General features: G+C 43.2%; 1 protein-coding gene across 1 annotated transcript in view; it reads right to left on the reverse strand.

The window, feature by feature from the left end:
• Window positions 1–1294: 1294 nt before the first annotated feature.
• PITPNB (phosphatidylinositol transfer protein beta) overlaps window positions 1295–18311 on the reverse strand; it is a 99278-nt gene continuing 82261 nt past the window's right edge. Inside the window, exons 10-11 of the mRNA XM_077461411.1 lie at window positions 12335–12457; window positions 1295–6190 (exon numbers count right to left, since the gene is read on the reverse strand). Of these exons, the coding sequence (XP_077317537.1) occupies window positions 6140–6190; window positions 12335–12457 (174 nt within the window). The 3' untranslated portion in view covers window positions 1295–6139. The remainder of the gene's footprint in view (window positions 6191–12334; window positions 12458–18311) is intronic.

Raw genomic sequence — 18311 nt, forward strand, 5'->3', positions numbered from 1 at the left:
CAACTCTCAGCCACCAGGAAAGTTCCTATGGGTGTCATTGTTTCCTACAGTTTATTTGTTTTGTGTTTGGTCCTGACACGCCTGTCTACTGTATACTTAAGTGTATTTTTCCGTTAAACTGTTTCAAAATAAAGATTTTACAAAAAAAAAAAAAAAAAAAAAAAAAAAAAAAAAAGGTGTGGAGCCAAGTGGGGGCCATCTTTCCCTCACTTGGCATCCAGTCTGTGAGGGGAGAGGACCTGATCATCTCCATCGCTACCGACGTCTCCAGTAAGCGGCGGAGACGACCAGAGTGGGACGAGGTGGGAAGCCTTCTCCCAGCCCCAATAAAAGTGATCTTGCCGGGAAACCGCCATAGAGACCACCTTTATCTGAAAGCGGACCACCCACTGTTGGAGGATACCGAGGCTATAGCAAATATGTGCTGCCATAACAACTGTATTCCACTTCAAACATCCGATGTACAACTGCGCAGGTAGTCCATAAGTAGTTAAAAGGAGAAGTATGGCTAAAACTTTTTTGGCCACACTTCTCCTTTGAATCACAGAAGTGCAGTTCGTTCTGCCCTCCTGTGACCTGTTTCACTTAGCTGGTACAGTTGGGAACTGCTCAGATGCCCCAACCAGCAGCTGGCTCAGGCACTCAGCGAGCTGCTGGGAGACCGAGTCAGCTGCTCCCTTCCCGCCACAGCCCAGCGCTCCAGTGAACACGGTAGGGGCAGGGCAGAGAGCTGGTGATTTTAGCGGCTCTGTGCTTACTAGGGACTGAAAACAAAGCGATCAGCATCTTTGATCACTCAATTCTCTTAGAAGCAATAGAGTACCGATGCTGCATCTATCTAAGCAAGTATAATTTGTTTTCTAACTACAAAACCAGAAACATTCACCCCCTTCCTGTCCAGGCCAAATTTTCAGCTTTCAACGCTGTCACACTTTGAATGACAATTGCGCAGTCATACAACACTATACTTCCTGGAAAGTAGACAGTCCAAGGTATTTAGTAAGATGTATGACGAGTTTTTTTGAAGTGGTCATTTGTCGAATTTTTGGGCAAAAGATGAATTTAAAAAAAGTTTGTTTTTTCACAATTGTTTTATATGCAGTCACTAATGCAGTGCAGTGTCATACTTGGTGTGGTTGTGATCAGGGACACCGATTGGTGACAGTATCCAAAAAGAAAAACAGGAACCACTACTAAGCTTTTAGGCAAGTGCAATAACTCTCTAAATCTCTAAAACAGATACGGTTTTCAAACTCACAAAAAAAAAAAAAAATCAAACTCAAACAAAATCATATTTGGTGATCAAATTTATTGGTTACTTACATTTATTGATGTACATACATCAGTTTGCAAATCTAGCTATTTTACATTCAGTAGCAGTTCCCCTGAATTATATAATCTTGACAGATTAAATCTTTGCAACATTTTAGGTCTGAATCTTTTAGTCTCATCCTAAACTAAAAAAAAAAAGTCTGGATTATATGACATACCTCAAGAATGATGTAGATTCCTTTAACAGCCTTACAAGATAAGACAGACTAAGTGAACATGGGCATTACTACAAGTGTGCCTTGTTGCTTTGAGCACCTGGCGTCAAATGCAGCTACACCCAGGGATCTAAAGACTCATTCAAAACTTTTAAGGAGTGTAGCAGCAGGCTCGAGACAGTAGAACGCATTCACCTGACTTCCCCTGTTTGTTACCAAGGCCAGGAAACTATCCATCTATAAGAAGAGATAAATATAGTGGCATAGGCCAACTGAAGGCTGCATGTATACACTTTGGGGTAGATTTACTAAAATTGGAGAATGCAAACTCTGGTGCAGCTGTGCCTGACAGCCAATCGGCTTGTAACTTCACCTTGTTCAATTAAGCTTGGACAAAAAAAAAAAAAAAAAAAGCTGGAAGCCAATTTCTATGCAGAGCTGCACCACATTTTGCACTCTCCAAGTTGTAATAAATCAAACCCTCTGCCTAATTTGGGGAAACCTTGCATATTTATAGCATTATCTTTACAGCACAGCTACAATCTCTCTTCTACTTGTTTTACTTTACAATATTGTGTTTTGAAATGCAGAAGGTAGTGCAAACTGTGTGAGATTTGCATTTCCAGACACAGATGTATAATGAGACAAGTATAGAGATGTCCTGAGTGACATTCACCATGGCAACTGCAGGCATGCCATAATGAGATTGTAGCACACGTTCTTGTAGTAAATAAAGTGTTTAAAGGGTGTCCCCGGCCAAAATTAAAAGACCAGCGCTTCTGATCCTTCTACATAGTAATACAGGAGAGGATTATTTCTACCTTATTTAGCCCAGGTGCAATAAAAACTAACAGGAGAGGCCGCTAATGTATTTTATTTTTTTAAATACAATTTAAGCCTTTCTGAGCATTTACAAGGTGAATGCCAGCACATTACTGGCCTCATTTTTTTATTTCTTGCTGTCCACAGACTGAACTTTCCCTTTTGCTTTATATGAAACATTGGAAACCTATCCAATAATTTAGTTGACGGATAAGTTCACCTTTAAAAAAAAATAAAAATAAATGCACTTTTTTTGTAGGTTAAAAAAAAACAAAAAAAAACAAACAAACGTGCATTTACTATTACTTATGTGGGAGCCTAAAAAGCATTGCACCAGCGGACTGAGTAAGCGGTCTGCCTGGACATCATACGGGCAGGCAGTTTCACACTGACAGGGAGACTTTATCAACTTCGAGTGCTCAACAGCACTGTGCTAGTTCACTGAGAACTACAAGCCGACAACTGCAAAGGATGTCAGTACTTTTAGTTCAGAACTGTGTGAATGATGAGGCCGTGTGGGCAGAGCTCCACTTCTCCCCATACTGCTGTCACAGGGAGAGAGGGGATCGGCGAGCGGCTGCAGCAGTGGGAACATATAAGGCCTCTTTCACACTACCAATCTGGATCGGCGAGCAGCTGCAGCAGTGGGAACATGTTACATGTTACCTACCATCAAAGGGTGGAACATGTAACATTCCCAGAGTTGAACTTATCCTTCAACTTTAACTTCCAACCATATTATTGTTTATAGAACATTCCTGTATGTAAATTCAGCCATTTTGGGTCCAAGTTTTACTAAAATTGGAGAGGGATACCCTGTAATAAATCCAGCATGCTTTACATTTTTAATTAGCACAGGAGAAGACTTGAGGAATACAACAGCTCTTCCAGGATGTAGGGGAACTATGAGATGTAGCCAGACCAAATGTCAGTTTCAGTATGAATGGATAGAGAGGATAAAAGGCAGGTGTGTTTTCAGATCAGATGAATTTTTTTTTTTTATAAGGTTTCCATCTTTACTACTTCTATCTTTAGGACTTGTACAAAAGTTTTACCATCATTCCTAAAATATTTTCCCTTAGATTTAAATTTTATAAGCATAACAAATATTAGGCATTTAACATGCTCCTAAAAAAAAAAAAAAAAAAAAAAAAAAAAAAAAAAAACCCCATTCTGATGACATGTATGCAGTATCTATAACTGAACATTACATTATGCTATCATCCATTCTCTCCTGGATTGTTTGCACACTATATATAATGCTCTCTTTTTTATATATGATTTTCAATTTATGTGCATCTTTGTTTTTATTTTTTATTTATTTTTTTAACATAAAAAGATCAGAAATCTCTAAAGCATAAATAATGCAGAAAATTAACAGTTTGCATAGTTTCCAAACTGCAACAACTGAAATGAGCAAAGTCATTTCATTATTCACAAAGCTTTCATACCAGAAACAGAAGGGGGGGGGGGGTCCGGGGTTCCAAGCATTTTCACCTCCATGTTTAGGCAAATCAAAGAGATGTAAAGCAGAGTAACACAATCAGACAAAACATCAGTTATCCACAATTGCAGCTCTTGTGTACAGGGACACCCAATAGAGACTAAAAGCACAGAGTAGTTTATGTCCTAGTACTTAAATCCCTTTTCTGCCCAGGAATTCCACATATTACACAGAGCAATTTTTTTCTATGTGATATTCTGTTTTAGGTTTCTGCTTAAAGGCTAAGTTCACCTTAAAAAACAAACGCACATTTTTTTGCAGATCTCATGAGCCTGTAAAGCATTAGAGCCCTTTCACACTGTGGCATGTTAGCGGCACTTTACAGGCATTGTGTGGGCGGGAGTGGGGTTAACAAGGGGTTTAAAGCACCGCTGCCGAATTGCTTTGCAGGCGCTCCGACACCGCTGGCCATTGATTTCAATGGCAGAGGCAATTTTAGGCATGGTGTATAGACCGCTCCCGCACTGCCCAAAGGATGCTGCTTTCAGGACATTTTTTCTGATCCTGCAAGCGCACTGCCGCAGTGTGAAAGCACTCGGGCTTTCATACTGAAGAGATGCTTTACAGCCGCTAATATTAGCGCTAAAACGCCTGTAAAGTGCCTTCAGTGTTAAAAGGGGTCTTACACCCCCAATCACCAGATTGCAGGTGCAAAGTTCAGGCTCCCTCAGACTGTCAATAGAACTTTCTGCTTGTACCTCCGGTATGGGAAGGCAGTTACTGAACTGCAGAAAGATCAATGAACTACTAGAGCGCTCACCAGTGCCTTCGAAGTTCATTGAGAAGTACAAACCTTCAGCCACAATGGCAGAGGGTAGTTGTAATGCATTCATTTGCGCCCACATAGCAGCACGGTTTTAAAATTGTGAAAGCAAGGAGAAGATCCCCTGCTTGCTGTCACAATAGGGGATCAGGCCAAAGTGGCAGCGGGTGATTTAGTAACATGTTACGTAGCATGTTACTAAAGGTGAACCTATCCTTTAATTTCCAAAACTGAATTAGAAAAGAGACGGGGCCAAAATACTAGCATGCACACAGCTGCATCCATACACAAAGAAGCATACATCCTTTGGGCTGGTCTACAGTTTTTTTTGTCTTTCGCCCTCTTCATTCAAGCAAACTCTGTTCGGCATACAGCATACTTTTCATGGAAATCAAGAGATTTACCTACCTACAGGACAGCCTGAAGTACATATGGGCTAGCCATAAAACAGTTTGACAGCGAGGAGAGGACCTTAGTTACAATCTAAGGATAGCTTTGGATTCAAACATTCATCAGATATATGGACATAATCTGCTAGGACGCAATTTTAATGCTATCAAAAGAGACTAAACAATAAAAAGAAACCTTACATGTCTGTGCAAAGACAAAATGGACATTTAAAACAATTACTGATGAAATAACTCCCCTGCCTAGTAACAAGAGACACAGTCATTTTGTATGCTGAAACCAATTTATCCACAGTTTAGCAATTCCCAGAAGCAACCAAGTGTTTGGTCATGAGGTACATCAGAGAAGTCCATGTATGTGAACAGGCTGCATTTTGATAGATAATGGGTCAGCACTCAAAATGGCATCCCAGTTGTTGCTAGAAAACACGGTCACCATCAGTGTAGGCTGAAACATTATATATACACTCAGTACAGGACAAAATAAGCCCTACATGACATTCATAGCAGCAGCATTTATGTCCTCTGAATGAACATGTGTACAAGGGGTGAGATGAGGATACAGTGTCAGTGCCAATCACCAGTGCGCCCTTGTCTACCAATCCACTGGTCTTCACACGATTCCAAAGTCCTGAAAATCCCTTTGCCTAGGTGTTGGAGACTTTCTATTGAATGCCAAGGGCCCGAGACTCATCAATGGGAGCTGCAAGACGAGACCTGGAAGTGCTTTGTATGAGGCATCAAATCAGTGGATAAAAGGCAACCAGAAGGCGAAAGCAGTGATCGATAGTCAGGCAATACACTCATCTTACCCCTTTCCACTAAATGGAAAAATGTTTAAATAGTAAAACAACCATTGAACATTGGGTTAACTTTTTATGACGCTAAAACAAAATATTAAAAGCAAAACATATAGTACAAAAATATTATCTGGGTGTCAGGAGCCCACAATTTTATAATTTTAGTGACATTCAGAAAGGTTTGTAAACTTTATGTACAGTACACATTCACCTTTACATTTTGTTTTTGCTCATGTCAGGTACAGTATACATAAGCTAATGTTCAGAATATGTTTATATAGCTACAAACTTATAGATATATAAACACAGGTATAAAGGAAAAAAGAAATCTGCATGCGGTTTGGTCGGGTCCATCTTCATTCATCGTGGGCAGCACTTGTTCCTCTTACTTGACCTTGGTTGCGTAGCTGTGTACAGGGACAAAATAGGGAAGGTTAATGAAAACATGCTCCATAAAACAAGTCAGTTAAGCCCCATACACACTATCAGTTTTTCTGCTGATTATTTTTCCTTCAGATTTACCAAAACCATGTAGTACAAGGGCCTGCCTGATTGCAAACAAATTGAAACTCCTAGGGTTTGACCTCATATTATATGGTTTTGGTAAATCTGAAGGAAAAACTCGGCAGAAAAACATGGTGTGCACGAGGCTTTGTGATGAAGTTGAGATATTTGATTTAAGAGAAAAAAAAAAAAAAGAAAGGATTAGTAAGGAAATGAATCGTGATAACTAGTATGGCATAAAAGTAAAGTTGCATTTAAGGCCCGATTCATAATGATACAATTTCAGATGCAACTTGGGTTGCACTGAAGCGCATTACAATGGAAATAACATGGCTTTCAATGTTGTCCGTTCCCATCAATGCAATGCCACTGTGTAACTTTGGGGGAGGGTCCTGTGCTACTTTGGTGTGATGCATTGAGATTTTGTGGATCATAGGCTTCAATATAAAAGCTTCAAAAAGGCATCTACATGCGTTTCCTGATGCTTTTTTATTGTTAGGAGTCAGACCCCATTGACGTCTTAACAACAGGGACTAATCTCTGCTGTGAGCCCCCCACGTTGAGGGCATGTGGCCTGGTATGGTTCCAGAGAGATGGGGGGGGGGGGGGGTTGTGATTGCCCGCCCTCTCCCTTTTATGCTTTGAAGGGAAAAGGGATTGGGGGGGCACGCTCCCCCCCCCTTTGTGAGAGGTACCAGACCAAAGGATTTAGGGAGGGGGATCCCAATATTTGGGGTTTTTTCAAAGAGACTTGTAGGAATTAGGAGTGAACACACGCAAAAAAAGTAGTGTCCCTAAAGTGTGAATTGGGCCTTAGTGCAAAATCGTGTAAGCACTGTGACCCAGCCACAAACAGCAGAAAATCTCCCCTTGGTTGAACACTGTTGAAGTTCCATTAGCAGTCATTTTGTCTGATGTTGTTAAATAGCAAGTTTACACTATATACAGACGATTGCAGTCATGCTTTTGAAATGTTTGCAACGTATGAACTAGTGATCATACCTGGAAGTCTGAAACACGTGATTGAGGGCCAGACAAACACTGGCCTGTGACATTACCATTTCGATTTAGGTAGACAAAGGGCAATTAGCAAAGTTGCCATACATGTCGATAGATATGAGAAACCTATGGCAATAGCTGTGCATGAAGAAGCAACTGATATTATTTGATTCATTCATTGATATCAAAGCGGTCATGTACATGTAAGGAAAAGGTACTAGATTTGAGTAGGGTGCACCTTTCACCATAATTACTATATCTGCTTATTAAATGTTGGTCTGCTCCCCTATGCCAAAATGCAAAGAAATTATATAGATACATACACACACAGTTGTGGTCATACATTTACATACCCTGGCAGAATTTATGAATTCTTGGCCATTTTTCAGAGACTATGAATGATAACACAAACTTTTTCCACTCATGGTTAGTGTTTGACTGAAGCCATTTATTATCTAGCAACTGTGTTTACACTCTTTAAAATCATAATGACAACAGAAACTACCCAAATGACCCTGATCAAAAGTTTACATACCCCAGTTCTTAATTCATTGTATTGCCCCCTTTAACATCAAAGACAGCTTGAAGACTTGTGGCATGTGGATGAGGCGCTTTATCTTCTCAGAAGGTAAAGCTGCCCATTCCTCTTGGCAAAAAGCCTCCAGTTCCTGTAAATTTTTGGTTGTCTTGCATGAACTGCACGTTTGAGATCTCCCCAGAGTGGCTCAATGATATTGAGGTCAGGAGATGGAGATGGCTACTCCAGAACCTTCACTTTATTCTGCTGTAGCCAATGACAGGTTGGCCTTGTGTTTTGGATCATTGTCACTTTTTATAATGTACAAATACGTCCCAATGCGCAACTTCCTGGCTGATGAATGCCAATGTTCCTCTGGTATTTTTTGATAACTTACTTCATTCATCTTGCCATCAATTCTGACCAAAGTTCCTGTGCCATTGCAGCTCACACATCCCCAAAACATCAGTGATCCACCTGTTCCACAGTAGGAAGGGTGTACCTTTCATCATAGGCCTTGTTGACTCCTCTCCAAATATATTGTTTATGGTTGGGGCCAAAAAAAAAAAAATGTTGGTCTCATCGCGTCAAATGACTTTGTGCCAGAAGGTTTGAGATTTGTCTCTGTGCTGTTTGGAGTATTGTAAGTGAGATACTTTGAGGCATTTGTGTTGTAATGGCTTTCTTCTGGCGACTCTGTCATTTCCCCCCCAGTCTTTCTTCAAGTGCCTCCTTTGTTGTGCATCTTGAAATAGCCACACCACATGTTTTCAGAGAGTCCTGTTTTTCAGCTGAAGTTATTTGTGGGTTTTTCTTTGTATCCCAAACAAAATTTTCCTGGCAGTTGTGGCTGAAATTTCAGTTGGTCTACCTGACCGTGGTTTGGTTTCAACAGAACCCCTCATTTTCCAGTTCTTGATTAGAGTTTGAACACTGCTGATTGTCATTCTCAAGTCCTTGGATATCTTTTTATATTCCTTTCCTGTTTAATACAGTTCAACTACCTTTTCCCGCAGATCCTTTGACAATTCATTTGTTACCCCCATTAGTCAGAATCCAGAAACATCAGTGCAGCCTGGATGAAAGATGCAAGGGTCTGTCAGGTGTCCAGAAAGGTGTATACACACACTAATTACAAGAAAACAGATCACAGGCGAGGATGGTTACCTTTAATAGCCATTCAAACCACTTTGCGTCAACTTGTGTGCATGTTATCAGGCCAAAATCACAAGGGTATGTAAACTTTTGATCAGGGTCATTTGGGTAGTTTCTGTTGTCATTATGTCATTATCAGCCAAACACTAACCATAAGTGAAAAAATAAAAAAATAAATTTGTGCCAAAGTCTCTGTAAGGGAATTGTGATGAAAATAGGCCACTGCTTAAAGCATGCCTTTACAGATTGCATAATCCTGGCTGTCCCATTTACACGTTTGAGTAGCAAGTGCCTTTTCCAGCAGGTATTTGTTTTCAATTCTTCATCCCTTGTCTAGGCAAGGATGATGTTGGGCTCCTGGGATCAAGTCACACATCATAGGCAGCTTCGGGACAGTCTCCTCCAGTTAGCGCATCTTGTGAAATGTGCAGTAAGGGGCCGGCTGTGACTGATAAGGAAGACATCGTTTGACTTCCTGCACTGTTAAGTGCATTTTTCTTGCACTTGTAGTTGCTTTTACTTTTTTCAAACCTGGGTGAAGTTACCCTTTAATAGGTCGACCTTGCATTTGGGTTTAAGGTCCAGTTTAAAGCAGTATGAAACCCAAAAGCAAACATTACAGCTTACCAATTCTTAGATATTATGGCTGTATTAGTTTTCTTTTTTAGGCTTGCTTTATTCTATTTTCATCTGGTGATCCAGCCAGTAAGTCTTTTTCTCTTTTCAAAACAGCAAGCTGTCCAGCAGAATGCATCAGTTACAGACATGACACAAACCATTTACCGCAGAGTTGTGTCTACAAAGTTAAGCTTTTATGTAAAACTTTTATCCCAAAAGGAAATAAGCTATTTGCTGTAACTGATTACAAAGTGTTATCTGGGGTTTGGCTTTAATTTGTTAATCTAAATCTGCTGGTACGTCTAAAACTTCCCTCCCCCGAGACGTGCAATGCTGTTGTCCAAAAAGTGACTGTCCTTCATCCAGAGTGTAGATACTCTAATACAGGAGGTGTGTTAGGGGCTAGATCACCAGGTGAAAACAGAGGAAAAAGCCTAAAAAAAATGAATGCAGCCACCACATCTAATGATTTGTAAGCTGCAATATATTTCATTTTTGATTTTAATACCACTTTAATGACTGTCACAGATTGAAATGTAATCTGTACATTTTATATATTGAACACCAAAATTTCAAACACCCTCAAGATCTTCAACGTTATAGAAAGCAGATAAGTAATGTAGTAAGGCAGGCAGAAGAAAAGGTATAAGGTTCCACAGATTGGTGCAGTTTGTGAAAAATAGAACAGGATTTAACCTGCACCATAGGCCGGAGTGGTATGGCAGAAAAAGGTCCATCACCTGATTTTTTTAGCCCGCTACTTACACATCTTAATACTGCCTCTGAGACTAAAGAGCAGGCTTTCTTAGGCATCTGCAGCAGATGTGCCTCGAACGGCACCCTTCTTACGTATCTAAATATGAAATGAAATGAAAAACTACTAAAAAAAATAAATAAATAAAAATACTAAGTCATTTAAGCTTCATCACAAAAAAAAAGCCTTCCAAATGGTTAATCAATGTTTATAATTGCTTAAAGGATAATGAAACGTGTTTGTTTGATGCAGGGAATAGATACAACTGTCCGGTCAAGTAGGATTTTTTTTTCTTCTATACAAGTGTTGACCAGAGGGTTTGCTTTTCTTTCCACTCATTTAGACTGCAAGAGTGATGAGGATTAACTCAATGAACAAAACTTTTGCTCAAATCTTATTATGTATCAAGCAGAAAAGGAACAAAGGAAACGCACATTTATACATGACACTCTTATGCCTCTGCCTACCTGCAAAATCTTTTTCTACGGCCACTCTCTGGCATGAAATGGGACATCAATACCTACCTTCTTCCATCAAGGTTCTGGATGGCACCTCTTCACATTATTCATACGTGCTGTGGCCCCATTCATCCCTATAGGTGAGCCATACTTTGTTTAAGGCTGTCATGGAAACGGCTGCCCATGGGGCAACAGTATGCTAGCATAAAATAAAGACTACTGGGTATGACATCTGAATTGATCAGTTATTAAGGCAAGGTGGGCTGAACTTCAAGGACTGAGGGAAGGGGGATTAGGGGACTTGTTCATACCATGTACATGGAGCTGCGTTTTTCTACATTACCACATACCACTGTTTTTAACATGCCCCAATCAGCAATAGAAACCTCCATGTTGTCTCAGAGACTCAACAAACTTTTTATTATAGAAAGTAAAAAGATTTTCTATAGCTATACCTATTAGTAGGAAACTTAACTAAAGGTTGTCTATGGGCTGTGGTTTATTTCAATTATGCCAAAGGCGCTATGCCACTTGTTAATTCTCCACGCCAGTCCATAATGTAGCCTGTAAACTACTTCTAGCAGAAGCTGTGGACCAAATAGATTATGCTTGACAAAATAATGAGACATAGCAAGCCCTCACTCAAGTTCTAAAAAATAATGTTCTACTACTGTGAACAGTCCAAATATTCCACATGCATGCAAAAGGTTCCTACTCAGCATGAGATTACTCCAAAGCTCATGAATGAAATATAAAAAAAAAAAAATCAGCTTGTAAAAATTCCTTTTGGATTTATAGTGTGAACAGCAGCAGCCATACGTAACAAGGAATAGAATACAGCTGGCTGTGGTTGGTCCTCGCTATCAAACTAAGTGTGGGCAACAAATGGGAAATAAAACTCATGACCAGTCTTGGATAACAATCTCAGCAACATCCTGTTGCAAATCAAAGTTCCCGGGAGAGAAAAAATAAACACGTCAACCATGACAAACATGAAGGCTGCCATTCCTAACCACCTTCCAAGAACGCTAGTTATCTGGCTAACTCTGCTTTCAATGCTTGAGTTACGGACCCAGAGCAAGCTAATAACAGCCAATCAGACTTAAGAGCTCAGCAATGACTAAACAGGAGCAATGAGAACCACGTCTGTTTATAGAGCAAAAAATAAAAACCGTAGGGGTGATCAAATACCACCAAAAGAAAGCTCTATTTGTGGGGAAAAAGGGACATCAATTTTGTTTGGGAGCCACATTGCACAACCGCGCAATTGTCAGTTAAAGTGCGCAGTGCCGAATCACAAAAAGTGGTCTGGTCTTTGGCCTGCAAAATGGTCCAGGGCTCAAGTAATTAAGAGCATGCAAAAATAATAATAAAAAAAAAATCTACAGCTTGAAAAAGCAAATAAAATGATACCAGCGGAGTGCAACCCATGAAATGAAGCTTCTACCTATAATACTATTGTTATAGAGTACATTTTTTTTACTATATGGATAACTTTTTTTTGTACAAATACGAAAACACAAACGACACATGCAAATATTCTTACTGCTTCTAATTCCTTTTGTGTTTCATCCTCCATCCTTCGTATGTCTTCCATTGTTAGGTCAATCCACTTGTCAATCCAACAGAACAACTGACGGTGAAAGTTTGTGAATATTCGTTTTTCTTGCTTAAGGGAAAAAAAAAAAAAAAAAGTGATAAAGCTGTATTCATCAAATTTGACACTAGTGATATATTACAATGGGATGTACAAGGTGTTTAATAGCTGTGAGAATAGCTCTACATTGTGATTTCATTGAGGACAGAAAATAAGACACCCTTAATACCATTGATCTGCAGTAGAAGAAAACAGCCACACTTCACCTTTTAAAGAAGATCATACAGTAACGTAAAAAGTTAACCCTCTACTTCTGTAGTTCTCTTCCAACCTGGTCTGCAGCGCCAAAGCTTCTATGCAAATAACTTTTATGAACATGGGTTTTAAGGTATTGCTAGGCATGCCCTCAAGGCTCCACATGTCAGTGCCTGGGCTTCTGGGTCTCGCTGTAGCAGATCAGAGCACCATATAGGAGATCTAACTTAGCTTAACAGAGCTTAACTCAGCTCTGCAAAACCCTTCTCACTCCCAGCATTGCCTTGAAAAGAGACCCGTGTCCTGCGATGTACTCTAAGAAAGGGATTTTAGAGGTAATGTCCATAACTATACATCACAAGAGAGGAGTTAATTCTTAGACTATTAGGAAGGCCAAAAAGCAATCCCATGAGGGGACTGGTAACAGCAAACAATGGCCCATCAAGAAAACCACTTAAAGTCTACACTATTAATATTAAATTAATTTGCAGGTAAAAAATTTGAAAATGTTTTCATTCTAAGGCACCTGCAGAGCATTGCACCCGCGATCAGCAGATCACGGGTGTAATTTCCAGCTCCTGCAGACTCTCCAGATAGCTGTATGCCCATATCTCCGCAGGATGTAATCAGTAGGAAGGATCACTGAACTAGAATGTTACTCTTCCAGGTAGTGAGGATACTAGCATGATTAAATCACGGAGAATCATTATCGTGATTCTCCGTCCGCCCCGATTTTGGCAATTCTGACCCATCAAGCAATTTGCTGTAATTTCGGAGCCGGCGTGAAATGTCTGACGTCACTCAGCTTTTCTAAGGCCACCAAAGCTCAGGGAGAACTCCCTGCATCATTGCCAGTTTGCCCTTGAAGTGGGTTGGCTAATCTGTCACACAATGTGAACCGACCCCAGATTGGCCCCCCAGTCAGTCACAATGTGGGCGGAATTGCTTTCCTGGCGGGCCGCCCCTGGTGATCCTTGGAGCAGGTGTGAGGCTGTCCTGGTGGACAAGGAAAGGCCTCGGGTGGCAGCGGCGGGGGGAAGAGGAGGAGGACAACGACGACGTTAGGAGAATGAAGCGGCGGACTGCAGTAATCTTTGGCGCCCGTTAAAACTGAACTGAATTATGGATGGCATCTACAGGAGGTGAGTAAGAGAGCTGAGTGCCCACGGAGCACAAGGGGGAGGAGCAGGCCTAGGGGTAAGCCTCGTCCTTTCCTGTGTGCTGGCTTGCCTTTGAGTCAATGCAGGGAGCTGGACCTCCTCTGTGCACGTTATACACAACCTCTGTCTGCTTTTTTTGTGTGTACAGGACCTCTGTCACTGACAGCTCTATACCCCCACATGGCCGCTGATAGCTCTATGGAGCTCACTCCATTACTCCTTCCATCAGGTACTGATAGCAGCGCCAAAATACCCTCTCTCCTTAAAAAAAAAAAAAATTACGTTGCAAGAATCGTGAGGGAATCATGATCTTTTTATTCTAAGCAATAAAATCGCGATTCTCATTTTGACCTGAATTGTGCAGCTCTACTTCCAGGCAGTGGAGAGCAATCTGCTTAGAAACCAGACAAAAGGAAGGCAACACCTTAGGGTAAAAGCCATTCCAAGGCCCTAAAAACCACTTCATCCTTAGAGAATAGGAAACTGCTCCTTACAGGATAACGTTGCAAGTTTCAAATACCATCCTAATTGAAGCGACAGCCACAAGAAAGTCAAATCAGTGCAAAAAAGAGAAAAAAAAGTCCTAAATAATGGTTGCCTTGGAGGTCCCACAAGGGACCATATAGTCAGCAGAAAGTATACTGTTGGTACAATTTTAGCCACCCCCTGGACAAAGGCTGTCACTGACAGCTTTAGATTTTTACAGACCACCCCACTGTGGACCTTTACGCTGGGAAAACGGTGCAGGCCATTTGGCTCCCAGCATCCCAGAGATCCTGCTGTTGCAATGAGGCCGGTGCTGCCATTTGTGGAGCTGCATAGGGAATATCAAACCGGGCTGGTGTCCCACAAAAGGACAAATCTAGCAAGGCATCCACACCCGTGGCCTTCTCACACTCAAGCTGTATGCAATGTGCATACCATGGCTTCAAACACTGCACAAACTGGCCCAAGAAAGAGAGCCTAGGACTATGGAGAAAGCCGACGCCCTTTAGTTCAAGGCAGGAATCAGCACTGGAAGGGGACAACCTTCACCCAAAACGGAACTGCCTTCCAAGGTGAGCACCACAAGCAGGATCCATTACAAGAAGTAGCTTGCTTCCTCATTCTTTCAATGGGGTTTGGGCATCGAGGCTCAACAGCCAGGTGCAGTTTTTAGAAGATATAATGCATGTCAGTGAGAAAGACTCTCTCAGCTTTGTGTGACAAGTCCATCACAATTAGACACTACTTTATACAAAAAAAAAAAAAAAAACCTGAGGCAATCCTGAGTGTAGGAAAGGTTAATGCAGGGCTGAATCAAACCTTGCCATTTGACAGTGTTCACTAACCTGGAGGTGGAGCATAAATTAACTGTAGAGTGATGTATAATTAAGCATTTTTTGCAGTGTCACTTCATTTTCTACGACCCAAGATACAGTATCTTACAAAAGTGAGTACAACCCTCACATTTTTGTAAATATTTTATTATAAATTTTCATATGACAACACTTAAGAAATTACACTTTGCTACAATGTAAAAGTAGTGAGTGTATAGCTTGTATAAATGTAGATTTGCTGTCCCCTCAAAATAACTCAGTCATTAATGTCTAAACCGCTGGCAACAAAAGTGAGTACACTTTTGTCCAAAATGTCCAAATTGGGCCGAAAGTGTCTATTTTTTTGTGGTCACCATTATTTTCCAGCACTGCCTTAACCCTTTTAGACATGGAGTTCACCAGAGCATCACAGGTTGCCACTGGAGTCCTCTTCCACTCTGCCATGAAAAAAATCACAGAGCTGGTGGATGTTAGAGATCTTGTGCTCCTCCACCTTCCATTGGAGGATGACCCACGGATGCTCAATAGGGTTTAGGTCTGGAGACATGTTTGGCCAGTTCATCACCTTCACCCTCAGCTTCTTTAGCAAGGCAGTGGCCGTCTTAGAGGCGAGTTTGGGGTCGTTATGCTGGAATACTTCCCTGCAGCCCAGTCTCCAATGGGAGGGGGTCATGCTCAGCTTCAGTATGTCACAGTACATGTTGGCATTCATGGTTTCCTCAATGAACTGTAGCTCTGCAGTGCCGGCAGCACTCATCCAGCCCCAGACCATGACATTCCCACCACCATGCTTGACTATAGGCTAGGGATGCACCGAATGGGTTTTTTGGTGCCGAAACCGATACCGAAAATGAAAAATACACTAGGCCGAAAACCGAAACCGATACCGAAACAGCACCGATACCGAAACAGCACCGATACCGAAACAGCACCGATACCGAAACAGCACCGATACCGAAAATGACTGTTTTCAAAAAATATTTTTATACAGGAGGTGGTCAGAGGCTGGCGACACGGTACAGGAGGTGGTCAGAGGCTGGCGACACGGTACAGGAGGTGGTCAGAGGCTGGCGACACGGTACAGGAGGTGGTCAGAGGCTGGCGACACGGTACAGGAGGTGGTCAGAGGCTGGCGACCTGATAAGAGATAGATGCAGCCAGTGTGTGTGGCCCCCCGTGATGCAGCCAGTGTGTGTGGCCCCCCGTGATGCAGCCAGTGTGTGTGGCCCCCCGTGATGCAGCCAGTGTGTGTGGCCCCCCGTGATGCAGCCAGTGTGTGTGGCCCCCCGTGATGCAGCCAGTGTGTGTGGCCCCCCGTGATGCAGCCAGTGTGTGTGGCCCCCAGTGATGCAGCCAGTGTGTGTGGCCCCCAGTGATGCAGCCAGTGTGTGTGGCCCCCAGTGATGCAGCCAGTGTGTGTGGCCCCCTGTGATGCAGCCAGTGTGTGTGGCCCCCTGTGATGCAGCCAGTGTGTGTGGCCCCCTGTGATGCAGCCAGTGTGTGTGGCCCCCTGTGATGCAGCCAGTGTGTGTGGCCCCCTGTGATGCAGCCAGTGTGTGTGGCCCCCTGTGATGCAGCCAGTGTGTGTGGCCCCCTGTGATGCAGCCAGTGTGTGTGGCCCCCTGTGATGCAGCCAGTGTGTGTGGCCCCCTGTGATGCAGCCAGTGTGTGTGGCCCCCTGTGATGCAGCCAGTGTGTGTGGCCCCCTGTGATGCAGCCAGTGTGTGTGGCCCCCTGTGATGCAGCCAGTGTGTGTGGCCCCCTGTGATGCAGCCAGTGTGTGTGGCCCCCTGTGATGCAGCCAGTGTGTGTGGCCCCCTGTGATGCAGCCAGTGTGTGTGGCCCCCTGTGATGCAGCCAGTGTGTGTGGCCCCCTGTGATGCAGCCAGTGTGTGTGGCCCCCTGTGATGCAGCCAGTGTGTGTGGCCCCCTGTGATGCAGCCAGTGTGTGTGGCCCCCTGTGATGCAGCCAGTGTGTGTGGCCCCCTGTGATGCAGCCAGTGTGTGTGGCCCCCTGTGATGCAGCCAGTGTGTGTGGCCCCCTGTGATGCAGCCAGTGTGTGTGGCCCCCTGTGATGCAGCCAGTGTGTGTTGCCCCCTGTGATGCAGCCAGTGTGTGTTGCCCCCTGTGATGCAGCCAGTATGTGTTGCCCCCTGTGATGCAGCCAGTGTGTGTTGCCCCCTGTGATGCAGACAGCGATGCCCCTCTGCAGTGAAGAGAGCCGTCTGGTTGAATAGAGCGCCGGGAACATCACAGCTTTAATTTCAATAGCTGTGTGTTCCCCGTCGTGCGCCGTCACACACAGCCCCTCCCCCTTGTCCAGGCACTTTGATAGACAGATCACCCGTCCAATCTGGACGGGTGATCTGTCTATCAAAGTTCCCCGGACAAGGGGGAGGGGCTGTGTGTGACGGCGCGCGACGGGGAACACACAGCTATTGAAATTAAAGCTGTGATGTTCCCGGCGCTCTATTCAACCAGACGGCTCTCTTCACTGCAGAGGGGCATCGCTGGCTGCATCAGTCCTGCGCTATTCACCCCCATCATGGGAGGCACCAGGGGCGGGGCGGGGGGGGGGGGGGGGGGCGGAGTTCCGCCCAGGCCCCGCCCCATTTTCGGCTCAATTATCGGCCGTTTTTTCCTTTCGGCAAATTGACGAAAAGGGCATTTTCGGCCGATATGTTTCGGCGGCCGAAATTTCGGTGCATCCCTACTATAGGCAAGACATACTTGTCTTTGTACTCCTGACCTTGTTGCCACCACACATGCTTGACACCATCTGAACCTAATAAGTTTATCTTGGTCTCAGGACATGGTTCCAGTAACCCATGCCCTTAGCCTGCTTGTCTTCAGCAAACTGTTTGCAGGCTTTCTTGTGCATCATCTTTAAAAGAGGCTTCCTTCTGGGACAACAGCCATGCAGACCAATTTAAGGCAGCGTGCGCCATATGGTCTGAGTACAGACAGGCTGACCTCCCACCCCCTTCAAACTCTGCAGCAATGCTGGCAGCACTAATACATCTATATCCCAAAGACAAGCTCTGGATAGGACACCGAGCATGTGTACTCAACTTCTTTGGTCCACCATGGCAAGGCCTATTCTGAGTGGAACCTATTCTGTTAAACCACTGTATTGGTCTTGGCAACCATGCTGCAGCTTAGTTTAATGGTCCTGACAATCCTTTATCCTA

Source organism: Lithobates pipiens, unplaced genomic scaffold (assembly GCF_037356315.1).
Source record: "Lithobates pipiens isolate NorthernLeopardFrog02 unplaced genomic scaffold, aLitPip1_a1.2 Scaffold_3, whole genome shotgun sequence".
NCBI lineage: Eukaryota > Metazoa > Chordata > Amphibia > Anura > Ranidae > Lithobates > Lithobates pipiens.